The sequence below is a fragment of the Vigna radiata genome, chromosome 7 (assembly GCF_000741045.1).
Source record: "Vigna radiata var. radiata cultivar VC1973A chromosome 7, Vradiata_ver6, whole genome shotgun sequence".
Classification (NCBI taxonomy): domain Eukaryota; kingdom Viridiplantae; phylum Streptophyta; class Magnoliopsida; order Fabales; family Fabaceae; genus Vigna; species Vigna radiata.
The window spans coordinates 39,386,956-39,404,341 of record NC_028357.1 but is presented as its reverse complement, the minus strand read 5'-3'; the positions used below and the strand labels follow the sequence as shown (position 1 = coordinate 39,404,341).

Here is a 17,386-nt window from a genome sequence, read left to right as displayed (position 1 = left end):
CTATTGAGTGCTACTTTTTTTTTTATTGTGTTTCTTATCTCAAAATCTTCCTTATATTATATTATATATATTTTTTAATTTTATTTTAAAAATTTATAAAATATATACTTTTAAATATTAGTACGTACAAATATTTATATATTTTAAAATATTTTTTAAATACATATCTTATAAATAATAATAGATGATTTTTTTTATGGCACATAACGAGTAAATACTGGTATCTAACCTAGCTGGTTAGTTACTCAATTTTGAATTTCAGAAAATGAAAAAAAAAATTTAGAAGAGAAATACTGACAAATTTAAAAAACACATTTAATTGTTAAATATAAACTTATATGACAAAAGAAAAAAAACTGAGATAAGCTATAGAAACATGTTTAATTCTTAAATCTAAAATCAATATGAATCGATCCCTTGGTATAATAATCTAACATTTCCTCTCTCCATACAAATCGACGAGGCATGTTATTCTCGCACTTCATGCCAATCGATTTTGCACACCCAAGACGAGCTTCCACAAAACCCTAGCTTATTTTTCGCCATTCAATATCAACAGATACGTCTGAAATTGGATTGGGCAATAACAGTCTTCCAATTTAACGATTAAGTGGAGATAAATGGAGTCTGACGAAGACGATTTTGTTTTCTACGGAACACCGATAGAGCGTGAGGACGATGTAATCAGTCGCAAGAAGAAGGCCATTGCCGAGTCCTCCGGTCAACTTCGAACTCTCCCAGCTTGGAAGCAAGAGGTAAGCATTTATGCTCCTCACCGAAATTCCGTTACGTCGGCGTTGAATTGATTTGGCGTTGGCACTGTTTCTGGAAATCGCGAATGCGCATGGCAAAAGACTTAAGGGTTTTTGGTTTTGTTTTTTTACCGTGAAATTAGAAAGTGAAGTTGATTATGCCGTTGGATTGAATGGTCTGATTCTGCCTCTAGGTTCATGGAGGAGTTCAGTTTTGTCTCTGACAGCTACTTCCCTGGAGCTATTCGATTAAATACTATAATTGGTGAAAAAAAGAATTGACTAGAAGCTATTGGAATATTAATATTCCTGTTAATTGTTATTGTATCTTTAGTGACGTTGTTTTGGTTGTATAGTGAGTGTGTTCATATTCTGAATTTACATTTCTGTATTTTGCATTTGAAACCTATTTAAGGAAAGGCGGTTGATTGCTTCTGTAGCTGTGAAATGTGTGGATATATGTGATTTATAATTAAAGTCGGTACTTGGTTTTATTGCTTAAATTCATTAGCAATGAGCCTTTTAAAAACGATAATAATTTGGCATTACTTAATTAATGCTGCCTGGATCTTAACCTCATCACAATTTTTGATTTAACCAACTCCAGGTTAGAGACGAGGAAGGGCGGAGAAGATTCCATGGAGCATTTACAGGAGGCTATTCTGCTGGTTACTATAATACAGTGGGCTCAAAAGAAGGTATAAGTTCATTAGGAAATCATAATCGTTCTGTCTCAGAATTGAATTTTAAAGCTGGCCGTCTGTTAACTTTATGAATGAATGTGCAGGGTGGGCACCCCAGTCATTTAAATCATCCAGGAAGAACAGAGCAGAATTCAAAGAGCAGAATATACTGAATTTTCTAGATGAAGACGAGAAATCTGTATGTTGAATGATAGATGCCGGTATAGGTTTTTTTGTTATGCATAATTTTTAAGATATTTAAATTTATATGTTTCAAAGTCTTCCTATTGACTTCTAAGGCAGTATAGGTGTTGGTACTGGAGGTGTGATATAAAGCAGATCCAGCCTTTTACTCTAGAACCATTTCAAGGCAGATAGATATTTCTGTTATATTTATCAGTTGTCCTTAAACTTAAATTTGATATATATTATTCATTGATGATCAATTTCATTGGTGCCTTTTACATGGTTCTACATTTTTATGTCGTTTTCAATATCTTTTGATGTGAAAATTTATTAAATTTAAATTAGCATAAATAAATCCATCCACATATTACCTTGGGATTTTGAATATTACAAGCACCCACTTAAAAGTGGAAAATGTTAGAAGCGAATCCTTTGTAGAATACGCAAACCTATTAGATTTGTTATGTTAAAATTCTACAATTGAGGAAAGTGTGTTCTATTAGAATTTAAGCAAGGAAGTTTCCTTAATTTTAGTTGAAATGGAGCATAGTGGGTGATATTTTAAATATTTGAAATGCGAGGAGGGCTATGTATTTATCATTAGATATTATGATGTTTCTAGGACAGGAATATAATCTTGTTTGCTTGTCCAGAAGGAATCTGAACTAAAATCATGCTGTAGAAAATAATGATACTATCATTAACATAGTCACAACATTTCTTTGATTTGGATGGGATCAAGTAGGTCATTACTTAATTAGTGTCTGGGGGTTCAATCTTTTGGGTAGATAAAGGTTTTTTGTGCTCTAACATACCCTTTCCATGTATCACAGGAATTGGAAGGTCGTTTTTTGGGGACTACTTCACAGTTTGATACATTTGGTTTCACAGCTGCTGAAATTGCTCGCAAACAAGCTGAGACGGAACAGAAACAGAGGTGCATTTTATTTCTCTACTTGTTATTACGGTCATTTGATGTACATATATCAGTTAACTTCTATTTGTGGTGTGTTTTTTTTTTTTTTTCAGAGTGGATATTGAAATGCTTTTGCATCTCTGTAGCTTTATTGTTTTCATCATTTTTTATCTGCTCTAGTGTTTACATCTTAATACGAGGTTTTACCGGAAAACCATTACCAGTCCTCTATTTTTATGCTTTTTTGACAGTTGATTCTCATGTATTACAAAAATTGTGAGAAATGGGAGATTATTCAGTATCTTTGATGTTTAATCCATAGTAGGTTCGTTTTGGAGAATTCCTTTTATAAATATTCAAGGGACTGGAGAACTTTGTTTCATTATTCAACTTGTGTGTTTGTTTAATCCCTTTTTTTGTTAACGATTATTCTCTCTTTCTATTATAATCACCTTATACATATTTAACAACCATCACCAAACCTTTTCTCACTAGGTGGAGCCAGTTACTTGGATGAAATGTCACCATAAGTTCACTTGTGAATCATGCTTATAGACAAACTATTGACATTTTAATTTTGATTTCACTTTGTCACAAAGAGAGGGCAAACCTTGGTGCAACAGTAAGGTTGCTGCCACCTTCCAATCTGATTGTGACGGAATTACATCCTAGAAACAGCTTGTTTGCCTGCAGGGGTAAGGCTATGTGCATTTATCCTCCTCAGACCCCACTAGGTGGGAATGAGCCTCATGCGCTGGAGGAGTAGAAAATAAGGCGTGCTAGTTATCTGTGTATACGACTTTTGGCTTTTTTATTTGAATGGTTGTTAGGCTCACCTATATTTTTCTTGGTTCTGAAAATATTAAACAAAAGTTTTACTTTTAAAATTCTTTTCCCTTTGTGGTGTTGATGAGTATAACGTTTGAACTTCTGATCCATTGAACTGTGACGCACTGTGATCTTTTGAGTTAAAAGAATTTATAAGATTGAAATTAAAATTGATGTGTAATTGTGTTCTTCAAATAGTTCGATTTTCTTTAATGAAAATCCTCCATTTTTTTTTCTTTAATGGAAATCCTCCATATTTCCATGTCTATATTCACCATTTTTATAAATCTCAATATGTTAGAGCATCTCCAGCACTGGAGTTCTTATTCCACTTTAAATGGGAGTCGTTATGCTACATCATTTTTGAGCAATTCATACCAAATTTTTACACGTTTTGCTCCAATGGGTTGTTCTAATAAGCACTTACACACACACATATCTTATTTACATTTCACCTTTTGACAAGTTAAAAATAATATAATTTTTTCCCATTTTTCTTCTTAAGCACCATTCCTTGTAGAAACAATCTTGCTATAGTTTTAGAAACTCTTATTGCAACGTAGCTTAACTCCATTGCAGTTTCTTATTAGACGCAACTAGTTTTTGTTAAGCAACTGGTTAACTCTGCTCTGGAGTTGCTCTTACAAAATATGGATGTTTGTAATAAGCTACTATTCTACCCATTATGTAATCTTCAATATTATTAATCTGAATTAGAGTTTTTTCTCCCGAAAGCAAAATGCAGCTTTACAGCTTTTTCTTGTTTCTCCATAATTTGCCTCTATTTTTTGTTTTTGTTTCTTATCTTTCTGATGACAACTCTGTGCTTGGTGGTGTTTTTTGTTTCGTTGTAGACCATCCGTAATACCTGGACCTGCTCCTGATGAAATAGTTGTTCCGGCCAATGAGTCTATAGGTGTTCCACTTAACTTGAATAGCATTTTCTTTAAAAATATTCTGTTTCTTACCTCCTTCACATGTTTTAGGGGTAAAACTGCTCTTAAAGATGGGGTGGAGTCGTGGCCGCACGATCAAGGATTCACATTCTGATGCATTGTATGGTATGATTTCCCATTACCAATTTTTAGCTATTTGTTTGCTTTCTATTTTATACCTTTTGATACAAGTTCGTCCAATATAAGTTATATTGTGAGAAAGGGTTCTTAGGGCTGTATGGTTTGAGAAAACACTTTCTTATTTCTGTTTCACTTTATTTCAATTTTTTAGGAGTTTGTATTAGGAACAGTGAAAACAATTTTTTTTTTATCATTTTCGTTTTTGTTTCCACCATTTCTGTATAAACTTCAGAAAACAGGAAACAAAAAGTGTAATCAAAATATTTTTTTTCAAACTGAACAACCCCTTAAATCAGGCGGCTTTTTTCTTCTTTTTTTTTCCTGGATAAAATCACAGGATCACATAGTTTTAGATCCACATGTTGCTAAATCAGATCAAGATTCGTTTTTTGTTCATCTACCTTGTTTGTTAATTGCATTTGATATTATTTTAATGTATTTGATAATCTGAGGTTCAATAACTATTGCGATTTAGATTGCTTTGTGCATGCTACAATTTCTTTCAGCACTATTAAAAAAAAGTAATATAGGATAAAGTTATTACCAGTTTATGTAATATTTATATTATATTAATTGTTTTATGGTGTTCATCATCTTTTTCATATTTGGATGCTTGTCTTTCTTTTAAGCAATCCTTTCTAAAGGGCGAATTGATACAATTAAAATAACATGCACCGATTGTTAATAGGATGGAATGCACTTGGCCGTGGTTCTCTTTTCATTTATATTTTATTCTTTTACTATACACCTTGCTGACTTACAATAACCTTTCCTTGTGCCTAGTAGTAGTGATTTTCCCTTTTCATAATTGGGAATGGGCTTAGTATTACATAGTTTTGTAGTGTGGGCTTTTTGTCTGAGTTTTTAGAGTTGCTAGCTGGATTATCACTTTAAGTGTTTTGCATTCGTCTTTTTCTTGTTCTTTTTCCTTATCTTTCATCTTTTTCCTCGTAAATTAGACCCTTAGTGTAATTCTTGGTTAGGCTTTGTGATATAATAATGACTGTTTATGTTAGGAGGAAAAAGGTTAAGAATTAGGTTGTTGGGTAGGTGGTTAGGAGAAGTTAGACTTTCTATGTAAAGTCTATGTATAGGAGTTGGGGTCTGTGTGTAAGGGGTCTTTGATTCTTTTCTGGATGTTACTGAGGCTTGTAAACAGGATCATAGTTGTCCTGTGTGGGAGGGAGCATTGCCCCTTGCATGAGATTGATGTAACAGTGATGAACGTGAATAAGAGCGAGGTCTATTCTGTGTATTTTTGGTGTCTGAATCCTGTCATTTGATCTCTACGATCAAGAAATGTTTCCAAAGATTATGATCTATTCAATCTGTTTTATTATTATTTCATATCCAGAATATATATTATTTTAATATAAAATAATATTTTTGTATATATTTTTGTCTGGTTGCTGTCTAATTAACTAGGCTTCCATGTAATGATATATCCGTTCATGTAATTGTATATTCTGTGCAGATGCCAGAAGACAGGCACGCAGAGCGTTCTTAGCATTTTCTTCTGATGATCCAAAAGTCAAGGTATCAGAGTCTGAGTCTGTCGAGGGCGATATTGTAAATTTTCCTGAGGAGCCTGTGAATGACGATGCTCAGATTTCTAAGAACATACCGGTGAGAAGCTTGTTACTAATCATATAGAAATGTTGTATGTTTAACATATGGTTATCTTCTAATATGTTGGTTGATTGTTTATTTCCTTTCCAATATGGTTCTTTGGGGATTGTGACGTGTGATGTGATTTTGACCCATCTGAAAAGAAGCACCCCCAAACAATTGCTTAGTCCTTAGAGTAAATTCTGATGAATTATTAAAAGGGTTCCTAGAGGAACGGTGAGGTATGTTTGTGTATAATAATTGCATCTGAGTTTCTTCATGTGTTAGTACAAACTTTCAATCTAATGGTGGATTTTGTGATGAATATATATCTCATCCTCAACAAACATACTTAGTTAGTGTGACTCAATTTCTTATTTGTCTTTTAGCTGCTTGTTAGTAGAGATTTATTATTAATAATATGTGTGCCTTATATACATCTTTTCTTTAGGTTTACGTACTCAACCCAAAGCAAGATCTGCATGGATTAGGTTTTGATCCTTACAAGCATGCTCCGGAGTTTAGAGGTAAGCATTTTTCTTCATCTATGATATGGGATCTAGAAATTCATATTTAATTGCCTTATCTTCTTTTTTACAGAGAAAAAAAGATCACGCTTAGCCAACAAGGGGGGACTTGGGTTCTCTAGAGATAGTCTTTTTGGTTTGAAGTGTAAGATACTTAAACTCTGAGTATATGAAAAATATTTTTCTCTAAAATGATTTAACTCTCAGCATTCTTTCATCAGCAGGAAAGGCTGCCCCCGGTTTTGGCATTGGAGCTCTGGAGGAGCTTGATGCTGAGGATGAGGATGTCTATGCCACTGGTTAGTAGTTCTGCTCTTTCATGCTAGGAGTAAACATGGTTTAACTTGGGACTTTGTTGGTATTCGTGATAGGATGAAAAAGCCTGATACGTTAAATCCTAATGGTATACAGCCTATTAAAATTTTAATGCTTGGTATTTCGTGTGTCATTGTATATGCTATGATATCTAGACTATTATGTTTGGTGATGCACTGTATACTGCTGCGTAAGATAAAAGTTAATACTTTTCACATAAATATATTAAGTATATTATATGACAGGACCCAAAATAGGATAGAAAAATAGTTACTGCAAAAAATCTTGATGAAACAGTATTAGTGGAAGAAATTTCCTCTTCCGGGTATAGACAGCAGAAATAATCAGACTGAAATAGTGACGAATTGGAGCAGAACTCTGATTTACCTTGTCTTTGGATTAATATTAGTATATTTTCAGCACTCACTCTTTGCACCATATTTGCATGTATTATATTAGTGCATTACAGGTGATGATGATTAGTGAAATCAAAGTATCAAGGGGGAGAAATTGAATCATTGAATTGCTTTTGTATTGATGATGCAAAATCATATAAATTCAAAAGCTATGGCTAGTGGTATGGGGTGTCTAGGGTTGAATGAAGGACTTTTACTTGAGCTTAAACATCAAATATAATAAAGCCTAATCTCAATCTGAAAACCCATGTAAGTTTTCATTATTATATTGTATGAGGGTTTAACGGATAAGCTTATACAATATATTACTTTGCGCGAAACAATTAGAAATAAAAGTTATACTGTATCAACTTATCGTACCTAGTTTTACTCTTTAGTGATGATTTGTCTGTAGAATGCTAGAATTAGTGCTTCCTTCTGAGTATTCACTCAGCTTTGCTTTAAATAATGATTGTCTTTCCCATATAGAGGTGTATATGCTTTAATTTTTTTGTAAGAGCACAATTTCTTGAAGTAAGCTTGAGAGTGTAAATTTCTTCTGTAAGAATGAGAAAAATAGGCATAATGTATGTTTCTTTTTTAAGGTTACGAATTTGAAGATGCTGTTCAAGAAGTAGAAGAACCTTCAACATTGAGATTAGAAAACCAGACAAAGAAAGAGCCGAAGGACCACGGTGATCTGCCTGGTTTCAGAGTTGCATCCAATTCTGACTATAAAATGGAAAGGTTACAAAGCAGTTTATTTCTAAACTATGAACCTGATATGCTTTTTATTGTAAGAATTCTATATTATAAACTTTAATGTTTTTCATTTCTATTAACTCTGATTTGGGTTAATAGTAATTCTATGGCCCCGGGATCCATTATCATTATGATATTATAACTGCTCTTGGCTATGAAGTCTATATATACTTGTCTTTTTTATTACTTCGCCTATTTTGTATTTACATGATTGCACATTAAACCATAATTGTATAAACTGAATTTCAGATTTGAGGCTCCTCTGATTCCGAAGGATTTTGTGCCCCACCACAAATTTTCTGGACCACTTGACCTTAACCGCAAGAGCTATGAAGTTACTCCACCAGACACTCCTCCTCCAGAGGATGGAAATTTAAAATTATTAATTGAAGGGGTTGCTAATCTGGTAGCTAAATGTGGAAAATTATATGAGGATTTATCTAGAGAAAAGAATCAATCAAATCCATTGTTTAGTTTTCTTTCTGGAGGAACTGGCCATGAATATTATGCTAGGAAATTGTGGGAGGCACAGCAGAAACACAATGATCAGACTAGTCAGCAAGTGGATGGAAAAATGACTCCCGGTGTGAAGAGGCTGACAGCTGAGAGCCGAGGCCAGATCTTAGGGGAAAAACCTCTAGAAAAAAGCTCCGAAGGTCCATCCTCATTTGTTGCTTCGACTGATATTCAACTCCAATTTAATCTTACTGATACATTTACCAAGTCTACATCAGTTGTAAGTAGTCCAATCTTACTGCATTAAACTCTAAATTGGAAAATATCTCTGTATTGCTTCTAGTAGTGTGGCTGGCTTACCAGATTGTGCCTTCAACTCATAATTCCTTTGACATGATTTTTAGACTCCTTTCTGTGGAATCTTAATGATAAGGCACAATGGTACCCACACCATTAGGCTTGGGGTTGTACTGATTTCTGTAAAATAAAAGAAGTTACAATGAGATTCATCCTCCCACTTTCGTAGAGATCTCTGTTCCTTCCCCAGACTGTCAATAGCCAAATAGGCTTGGGTGTTTACATATCTTTGTTTCTTTATTTTTGAGCCAGAGTGAGTTGATGAATGTAGAAAAGCCTTTCAAAGATGATCCAGCAAAGCAAGAAAGATTTGAGCAATTCCTTAAGGAGAAATATAAAGGGGGATTGCGCTCTGCAAGTTCTAGTTTAGCTAGTGAGATGTCAGAGGCTGCTCGTGCTCAAGAAAGACTGAGTTTTGAGGCTGCAGCTGAGGCAATAGAAAAAGGACGACAGGGCAGGGGAAGCAAGCCTTTGACTCCATCTGCCATGGATTTCATCCCAGGTGGTGTCATGCAGTTTACTTCTGGTGAATTAGAGGTATGACTAAAGTGATGTTCCTTCTGTTTCTTTCCCTACAGTTTTGCCTGATTTTGTTTGATGTATCCCCGTGCTAACAGCCAAAAAAAGACCTGCAAGCTGATGATATTTTGAGGAAGAAAACTTACCCTAAGAGGGAAGAGTTTCAATGGCGCCCTTCACCTCTTCTGTGCAAACGCTTTGATTTGATTGATCCTTATATGGGGAAGGTACTTCAAGTAGTCTGTTACATTTTGAAGTTATTCTTGCATTGGCTTTCTTGCTTGATTTGGAAAACATTTATCATTTTTTGTCTATGTCGAAGAATGATATTCCTTGCCTTTTTCAGCCACCACCTGCTCCACGGATTAGGAGTAAAATGGATTCCTTGATTTTTACATCAGATTCAGTCAAAGGTATCAAACCGGACGACCCTGTTACATCAATAAAAGACATCTCACCTTTGCAACAATATACTGCTGAAGACATAACCAAAAGTATTACTGAAAATGAAACTGAAGGGGACGTGGAAGTTGAAAATATTGAAAGGCCAGTTGACTTGTACAAGGTAACACCCAATTTCTCACCCTTTCCGACCATCCTACTTAAAATTAATACTTTCATGAAATCATTTCGTCCTTTACAAAGCATGTTTACATGTTTCTATATACTCTTTTTGTTTGTGAGCATATTATCTTGGGGGTAACTTCTGATGAGAATACTTATTAATTTAGTTTGAGTCTTGGAACTAAGCATGAGTTCCAGGAGTGGAAATCTAAATTAACGAATGCTCATTTATCACTTGTATACATAGTTATCAAACTCTCGAATTAACTCGTACGAGTTTATGTTTTCAGACATGGTTTCCGAGTTAACTCGGAAGTAAACTCGTTTTCTGCATAAACTCGGTAAAATCGACTGTGAAATCGATAGGATAGTGTAGAATCCCGAGTTTGGAACGATTCTGCGAGCTTGAAAGTTATATATTTAATGAAATGCATCAAAATTAATGACAATAATCTAAGTATTTATGTTTTACAATATTTATTTTTATGAACAATATAACTAAATTTTATTTATCTAAAGTTATATAATTTTGTAGACTTATTTGAATTAAGGTATTATTTATATAATTTTTTCATCTAAAGTAAACTCTTAAGAGTTTACGAGTCGAGTTTATTCGACTTTCACGAGTTTATGTAAACTCTCGAATTTGATAATTTTGTTTGTATATATTATGTGATGTTGCACAAGGCAACCTATAACAAATTCATGTATCGCAGGCAATTTTCTCCGATGATTCAGACGATGAAGGGGGAGATTCTGGTATTGGGAGAGTGGATAATCAAGAAAAGAAAGCTGAAGTAGCTAATACAGCTTTGAGCCGATTGATTGCCGGTGATTTTCTAGAATCATTGGGCAAGGAACTAGGAATTGAGGTTCCTCCTGATATGCCTTACCCCAAACAGAAGTCTAAGAACATTGCAACTCGGAAAGAACTTGTTAATGAAGAAGATACAAGAATTGAAACCCTCGACAGTAAAAATAATGACGAAATATCCTTAAATCATGATTTGCTATATGATCAGCAAATTGCTCAGGAGGGTGGTCTATCAAAAAGTTTCACTATTCATGGAAATAACCGTGAGAACAGTAATGTGAAAACCAAGGGAGTGAGTAACATGAACTATAAACCCGACAGGTCTGAGCTGAATATTAATGATGTCAGGAAAATTAAATCGCCTCTAGTCCCCAACCATGACTATAGCAGCAGTTCAGAAGAAGAAAAAAGCAGAAAGCGATCTAGTAGGGAAAAATATGAGGAGTACAGGAAGCTTAAAACCCCTGTAACACACCGCCGAAATTATAGTAGCAGTTCTTCATTAGAAGAGGAAAAGAGCAGAAAACGTTCTAGACATCATGGACATAAGAGGCGTGATGCAGGAAGTGATTCATTCAGTGATGACGAAAGAAGAGATAGACACAGTTCAAGGTCAAAAGAAAAGAAAGGTTCTTCCCGAGAAAAAAGCAGAAGTGAAAAACACTCAAAACACCGCAAACACAGAAAGCATGAATCTCGTAATAGCAATGAGAAGGACAATTCACGTTCCAGAAGTGAGAAAAAGCGGAGGGAATGAGCGATACTTGTTTCCTTTGTTTTTGACAACTTTTTGGAATTATGTTGGTGGGTCATTGCTGTGTTAGAAGATATTACTAGGTTTTGGGGGTGATGGTGCTTTGATACACCCTATGGATTCATCTGCTTCTCAAGTCTCTTGCATATGCTTCACTGGTTTCGAGTAATGCTGCTTATTTAATACCCATCTGAAGAAATTATCATCTATGTTAAATATTAGAGACAGTGCTTAAGTCCTAAGTGTTTTCTATCTAAATCTCCAAATATATCCAAAATTGCAGGAGATCCGTTCGAAGTCCCTAGATAAAACATCTCGTTAGTGGATTGAAAATGTCATACGTTGGTCAAGTTAACATCAACGCTGCTGTTGGTTAATTTTGATATTCAATATTTTTATACTTATTTGGCATTTTCGTTTTTACCTTTCAATCTCTCTTTATTTACAGATATAAAAATTCATTTATTAATAATTATTTTACTTCCTAAAAGTGGATTGTAAAGTGGTTCTTTACTATCAAAAAAATATTTTTAATGTATTATTACATTATATTGGTTTAAATTATGTACCCTTTACACGCATTCAATACGAATATGTATGGTTTGTACACTTACATTACAACTACATTTATAATACAATTAAAAATTCATATTTTATTTTTATTAGATAAATAGAGTACTTTTTTAATGTTAAAATTGTTCCGATTTAATGTTTATTTGACCTTAAGTGAGAGTATTTAAATGTGTTGAGAATCGTCATGGATTTTTAACTTATATAATAAATAACGTTTAGAAATCAGCAACTTATTACTAAAACACCTCTTCGGCAGCAACCTTATGAAACCTAAAAAAAAAGAAAAAAAAAAACCCAAATTTATATTAATAGATCGCCAGTAACTTTAGCCTACTTCACTCCTTACAAGGTTTACAAAAATCCAATTTAGTTTCTCATAAACCCTAGGCGAATAGCAAATTACACTGTCAATTAAAAATTATACTGCATTCATTCTTGTTTTGAAGCCATGCTCATATTTCATTTATGAAAATCAGAATTACATCTTTTAACTTCTACAAATTGTTGAAAGATGTGGAGATCATGAAACTAAATTGGGCTTCTTTCATGTAATAGTTGTACATGTAACGTAAGGTTTCTTCTTTTTACAGTCCCACAATTACTAGCTGAACCAACGCAAAAACAGTAACAAGACGAAAATATCCTTTACTACTATCGGGAAGAGAGAAAGAACGTTCGAGAGAAAGAAAAGGAGAAGAAAAATATTATGGAAAGCTCTTTCCAAAAAGTATTTCATATGAGGATGTCTGAAAAATTTATTCCGAAAGATATCATATCTGTTTCAAAAAAATTGTTCTGATAAAATTCTATTTTAGAAATTTTATTTCATAATGTATTTTCTGTCACACCCCATTTAATATCCTCCTTAGTGGGGGGACACTTGTCAAACCGTCCGGTCTTCCCTTGTAAGTGGGAGACCAACTCTGCCAAGCTTTAATTTCCTTCTCTCGTGATCTGTGCAGTATCAGCATAGCAGTGAAACCCCAGGGAGTGGAAGTAAGGTGTCACGCTGGAAGTTGGCCGACCGTTCAGATTGGAGGCAGTATTTAAGGTAAGAATGAAACCTGACGCCACTTTTGCATGCAATCTTCTTCTTCTTCCTCAAACTCAACTTTCTGAAATCTCAAATTCTCCTCCTTCTCTCTAAACCTCCCTACCTTCTCTCTAAAATTCTAACCCATCTACTGTTCTGATCACCCTTCAGAGCACACCTGAAGACTCCTCCTGGTGGTCTCCTCTCTCACTTGAACCGTCCGGTTTCGAGTTTACATCTGACTTTGGAAACCCTAGAAGAGATAGTTCCTACCAACCTACTTTCAAAGACTTAGCTGGAATTAGAGGTAAGGGAAGCTTATAAAATTTAACTATAATTCTCTGTATGGTTTGAATGTATGTCTGATTTAATGTATATTTGATTTCTTATGATTGAAATATGGTATGTTGTTGTATGAGTTGTATGATAAGTATGAACTATGAATTCTGCACTGATAAAAGTATGTATGAAACTTAGAGAAAATATGAATCTGAGATCGAAGGTCATTAGGACCGTTCGGTCCTCCCTTTTTCCGTTCGGTCTGTTCGGACTGATCTGCCTAGTGTGTTTACTAAACTTAGTTGATTTCCTTCAATTATTTTATTGACATATACTTAAGAACGTTGGTCATAAACCAAGCGTTCGGCCTTTACAAGTGTTTGGTCTTAGGCTGACACTTAACAAATGAATCTTACAAATATGATATTCTTCTTTTGAAAACCGTCCAGTCACTTAATGACTAAACAGTCTAGTGAACCTTTAATTATTGATACGTTCAGTTTACTTGACTAAAGTCCTCTTATTCCCTTAAAGAGTTTCTTCCTTCTCAATTCGTCCGGTCTTATAAGTGTTCGGTCATAGACCAGCCTTCGACCATTATTAGTGCCTATTTTATAATACTCTTACCAAACCGTTCGGATGACTATCCCTTATAGTCAACCTTTGAGTTATGTCTCATTCTTTGCCAAACTATCTTATCAACCATTTGACATTCTTCTGTTATTCAGTTTCACCTTTGATGTGACCGTCCGGCCACTTACTTGAACTCTTGATACTCAGTTTTCCCTTTTCGATTAACCTTTCGGTCACTATTAGTTATGATTCGGTCTTGGGTATTTGGTACTTCTCTCAACACCCTAACAGCTTGGAAGTAATAATGAACATTGGTTGAATTTGACTAAGTAAGAGAATTCCACTGGCGGAATAACTCATGAATTTGTGATGATTGGTAAAGTATGAACGTGGGAATGACTCAGGTGTCGTCCTGATCCTGATATTCCGTGAGGGCGTTTCCTCAGGTAGAGGAAGGTCACTCATGTGTGGGAATGGCAGGAGGTCCACGGTTATATGAATAGATAACCGTTTGAGGACTAACCTCGGGTGGCAGCTGATAAGGAAATACAGTTACTACACCACACCGGGTGCTAGGGACAACCAAGCTACATATTCATACCGTCCGGACAGTGTCTTAGTGGTCGGTCATGATTTAAGGAATATAGTATGCTTGTATTGAAATTGTATGCTTGCATGATTGACTGGTTTGAGTCTGTATGTTTACTTGTATGACGAAATGATAAATTAAATTTACATAAGCTTACCCTTTTCTGTTCTGTCTTTATCTATGTTGCCGTCCGGTTTTCTCTTCGCTGCAATGATCATCCTTTTGGGTGTGAGTAGAGGGTACTTTGGAGGATACCTTAGAAGCTGCTTTGGAAGGCACTCTGGAGGATGCTGTGGAAGCCGTGCCTGAGAATTATGCAGGATCGTCCGGTCCTTAGTTTAGTTGTTTTAGTTGTCTTGTTTTTTTTGAAATTTCATTCTGTATAGGAAACCTTTTGCTGATTGACCGTTCGGTCAAGGAACTCTGTCTAAGACGTTCGGTCTAATTTGTAAATATTATACTTAATTAAACTGTTGTACAGTTTTAAATTGAATGCTATTCTCCTATCTCTTTCACCTCTCGGCTTATTCACTACTGTTCTCCTTTATTGTTCATGTTGACTCCTGAAAATGAATTATAGCTTTGGTTATATTTATTGGGATGTTACATTTTCTGCATTCTAAAAATTTTGATTAGAAAAATTCTTCCAAAAATATCATTTTATAGACTCCAAAAATTTTGTTCCATAAATATTTCGACATGTATAATCTAAAAATTACTTTTAGAAAGAGTAGATGATTATTTTAAAAATTTGGAGGGGTGCAGAAAATAAAAGCCTTTTCGAAAGTCATGTTCCACCAACATGCATAGATGACGCGGCACACAACATTGGGAATATATTATTAGTTCTCTTCATAAATTTTTATAAAATAAAGGTTGTTTTTTATAAGATAAAAATAAATATTTTATTTATAAGTTAATATAAATATTTTTTTTCATATAAGCTTATTTAGTGTAAAAAATAATTTATTATTTTATTTTTTTGAAATATTTTATTTGCAAATCGTTCAATAACTGCGGCTTTGACGTGAAGGGTAAACGATAATCCTTTGAATCTGATTTCAAAATACAATTGAAATGATTAACGCGCTCGCTAAAGTGTGTAATCTTCAAACACATGACAACCATTTTGTAAATTTCAACTGCCAAATTATGATTTTTCTTTTTAAAGTAAAGATTCTCTAATACTGTTATTTAATTAATACATTTTCAATAACTATCTTAACAACTACACATATCATGATTTCTCGTTAATTGAAAATAGAAAATAAACTTCTTTAAGATAAGTATTACATTACTAAGAATAATTGGTTTTCAATAATAGGAATAAATTTAATTTTAAACAGTTATTACATTTTTAACAATTTCTTATTTTTATCATCGCCTCCGTTTAAATTCCCATTATCGGGACTCATTTTGAATTATTTAAATACTACCTTTTGGTTTCTTTTGTTGTATATTTCTTTATTAAAATATAATTACTATTGTTTTAGTGATTTGCTGACACTTTATCTTTAATTTCTTTTATATCAATTTCATGCTTTTGAAAATCGATAACATAGAAAGGAAGTCAATCAAATGAAAATTTCTTTGATATTAATTTTTTTCTTTTTGAAAGTCGATCACATAAAAGGAAGTCCATGAAATGAAAAAAAGAAGAGAAATTTTCTAAACTTTGCAAATTTTCAATGTTAGCATTAAGTTTTTCTAATATATATATATATATTAAAATTTGAGGGTTAGTAAATAATTTTCAGCCTTTCAGAGTTGAAATCTGTATTGATATACTGAGAATTTAAATTTGGTGTTAAGCATGGAACTGATATTATTTAAATTAAGCATTTTAGTTTGTATTTATCATTTTCAAAAATTAAGAAAACATTGATTAACCAGTATTTTAACATTCATTTTATATTTTAAAAAATAAAGTATTGTTTAAGCTTAACAAAAATTAAAATTCTTTGTAAATTTAGATATTTTCAATTAAGTTTTTATTAAGAAAAGTTTTGCTTGTATTTTTTAATTAAATATCAGTGGTTTAATTTTTTTCGTTAATTAAGTAGCATGACAGTGTTAGGATTGGTCGTTTTATTTTTAACACAGGGTAACAAATAATAGATATAACGTAACGATCCAAGATAACAATGATATTATTTAGTTAACTGAAAAAAGTTAAACTATATATACTAAATTGAAAAATATAAAAATTTTGAATGATAAAAAAAATTGATAAATATTAGAGATTATGAGAAAGTTGAAATTTGATTAAATTAATTAATAGAAGTATATTAATAAAAGAATATGTATAATATGTAAATAACGGTGAAAGACAGGTAATATAAAATACGTTGAAATGGGATATCTTGATTAAACAATATTTTAGTTGGTGTAAATTTTTGAAATATTCGTATTAAAATGCTTATAAATAAATATTAAATAAAATAATAAGAATGTCCTTGATAGTCAAAACCTGAATTCGTGGAGGACAGGTTTTCTAGACGGAGGAAGAAATTACTGTTTAAAAATTTAAAGTCCTCCTTTCTAATTACAGATAGAAATAGTTCAAAAAAGTAAATTAAAATACATAAATAATTTAAAATTAGATCATAAAAAACATTAGAAGAGTCCGAAGTGTATATAAACAAAAGAGAAAAAGAAATTAAAATATATACACAAATAGTTATGTTATATTTATGTTTAAAGGGGTTTGTTAACACGCGTAGCCTGTTTTTCAGTTGGTACGTTTTAACAATGTGTACCGGATTATAGTAGACAAAAGTACCCTCATTTATCATGGATTCAAGTTTTAAGGTCAAGGATATTTAAA

The 17,386-nt window shown here is 33.1% G+C and overlaps 1 protein-coding gene across 2 annotated transcripts; it reads left to right on the top strand.

Moving 5' to 3' along the window:
• The first annotated feature begins 383 nt into the window (after positions 1–383).
• Positions 384–11,935, top strand: LOC106768647 (G patch domain-containing protein TGH). 2 transcript variants are annotated; one of them, XM_014653899.2, is made up of 16 exons: positions 384–755; positions 1,360–1,450; positions 1,540–1,634; positions 2,455–2,558; positions 4,220–4,281; positions 4,352–4,426; positions 5,916–6,067; positions 6,501–6,576; positions 6,650–6,721; positions 6,798–6,875; positions 7,892–8,033; positions 8,298–8,784; positions 9,114–9,398; positions 9,479–9,607; positions 9,727–9,945; positions 10,661–11,935. In XM_014653899.2, the coding sequence occupies exons 1-16, from the start codon at positions 621–623 to the stop codon at positions 11,513–11,515; spliced, it is 3,057 nt and encodes a 1,018-aa protein (XP_014509385.1). In that variant the 5' UTR covers positions 384–620; the 3' UTR covers positions 11,516–11,935. The 2 variants fall into 2 exon arrangements, with proteins under 2 accessions (XP_014509385.1, XP_022639371.1); XM_022783650.1 differs by lacking the exons at positions 384–755; positions 1,360–1,450 and having other exon boundaries at positions 1,540–1,656.
• The last annotated feature ends 5,451 nt before the right edge of the window (positions 11,936–17,386 follow it).

Excerpts from the sequence above, each read along its gene's own strand:
- LOC106768647 (XM_014653899.2), top strand. The coding sequence starts at position 621 with ATGGAGTCTGACGAAGACGATTTTGTTTTCTACGGAACACCGATAGAG. Across the intron at positions 1,635-2,454 it reads TAGATGAAGACGAGAAATCT|GAATTGGAAGGTCGTTTTTT; the intron begins GTATGTTGAATG and ends CATGTATCACAG. Across the intron at positions 8,034-8,297 it reads TCTGACTATAAAATGGAAAG|ATTTGAGGCTCCTCTGATTC; the intron begins GTTACAAAGCAG and ends ACTGAATTTCAG.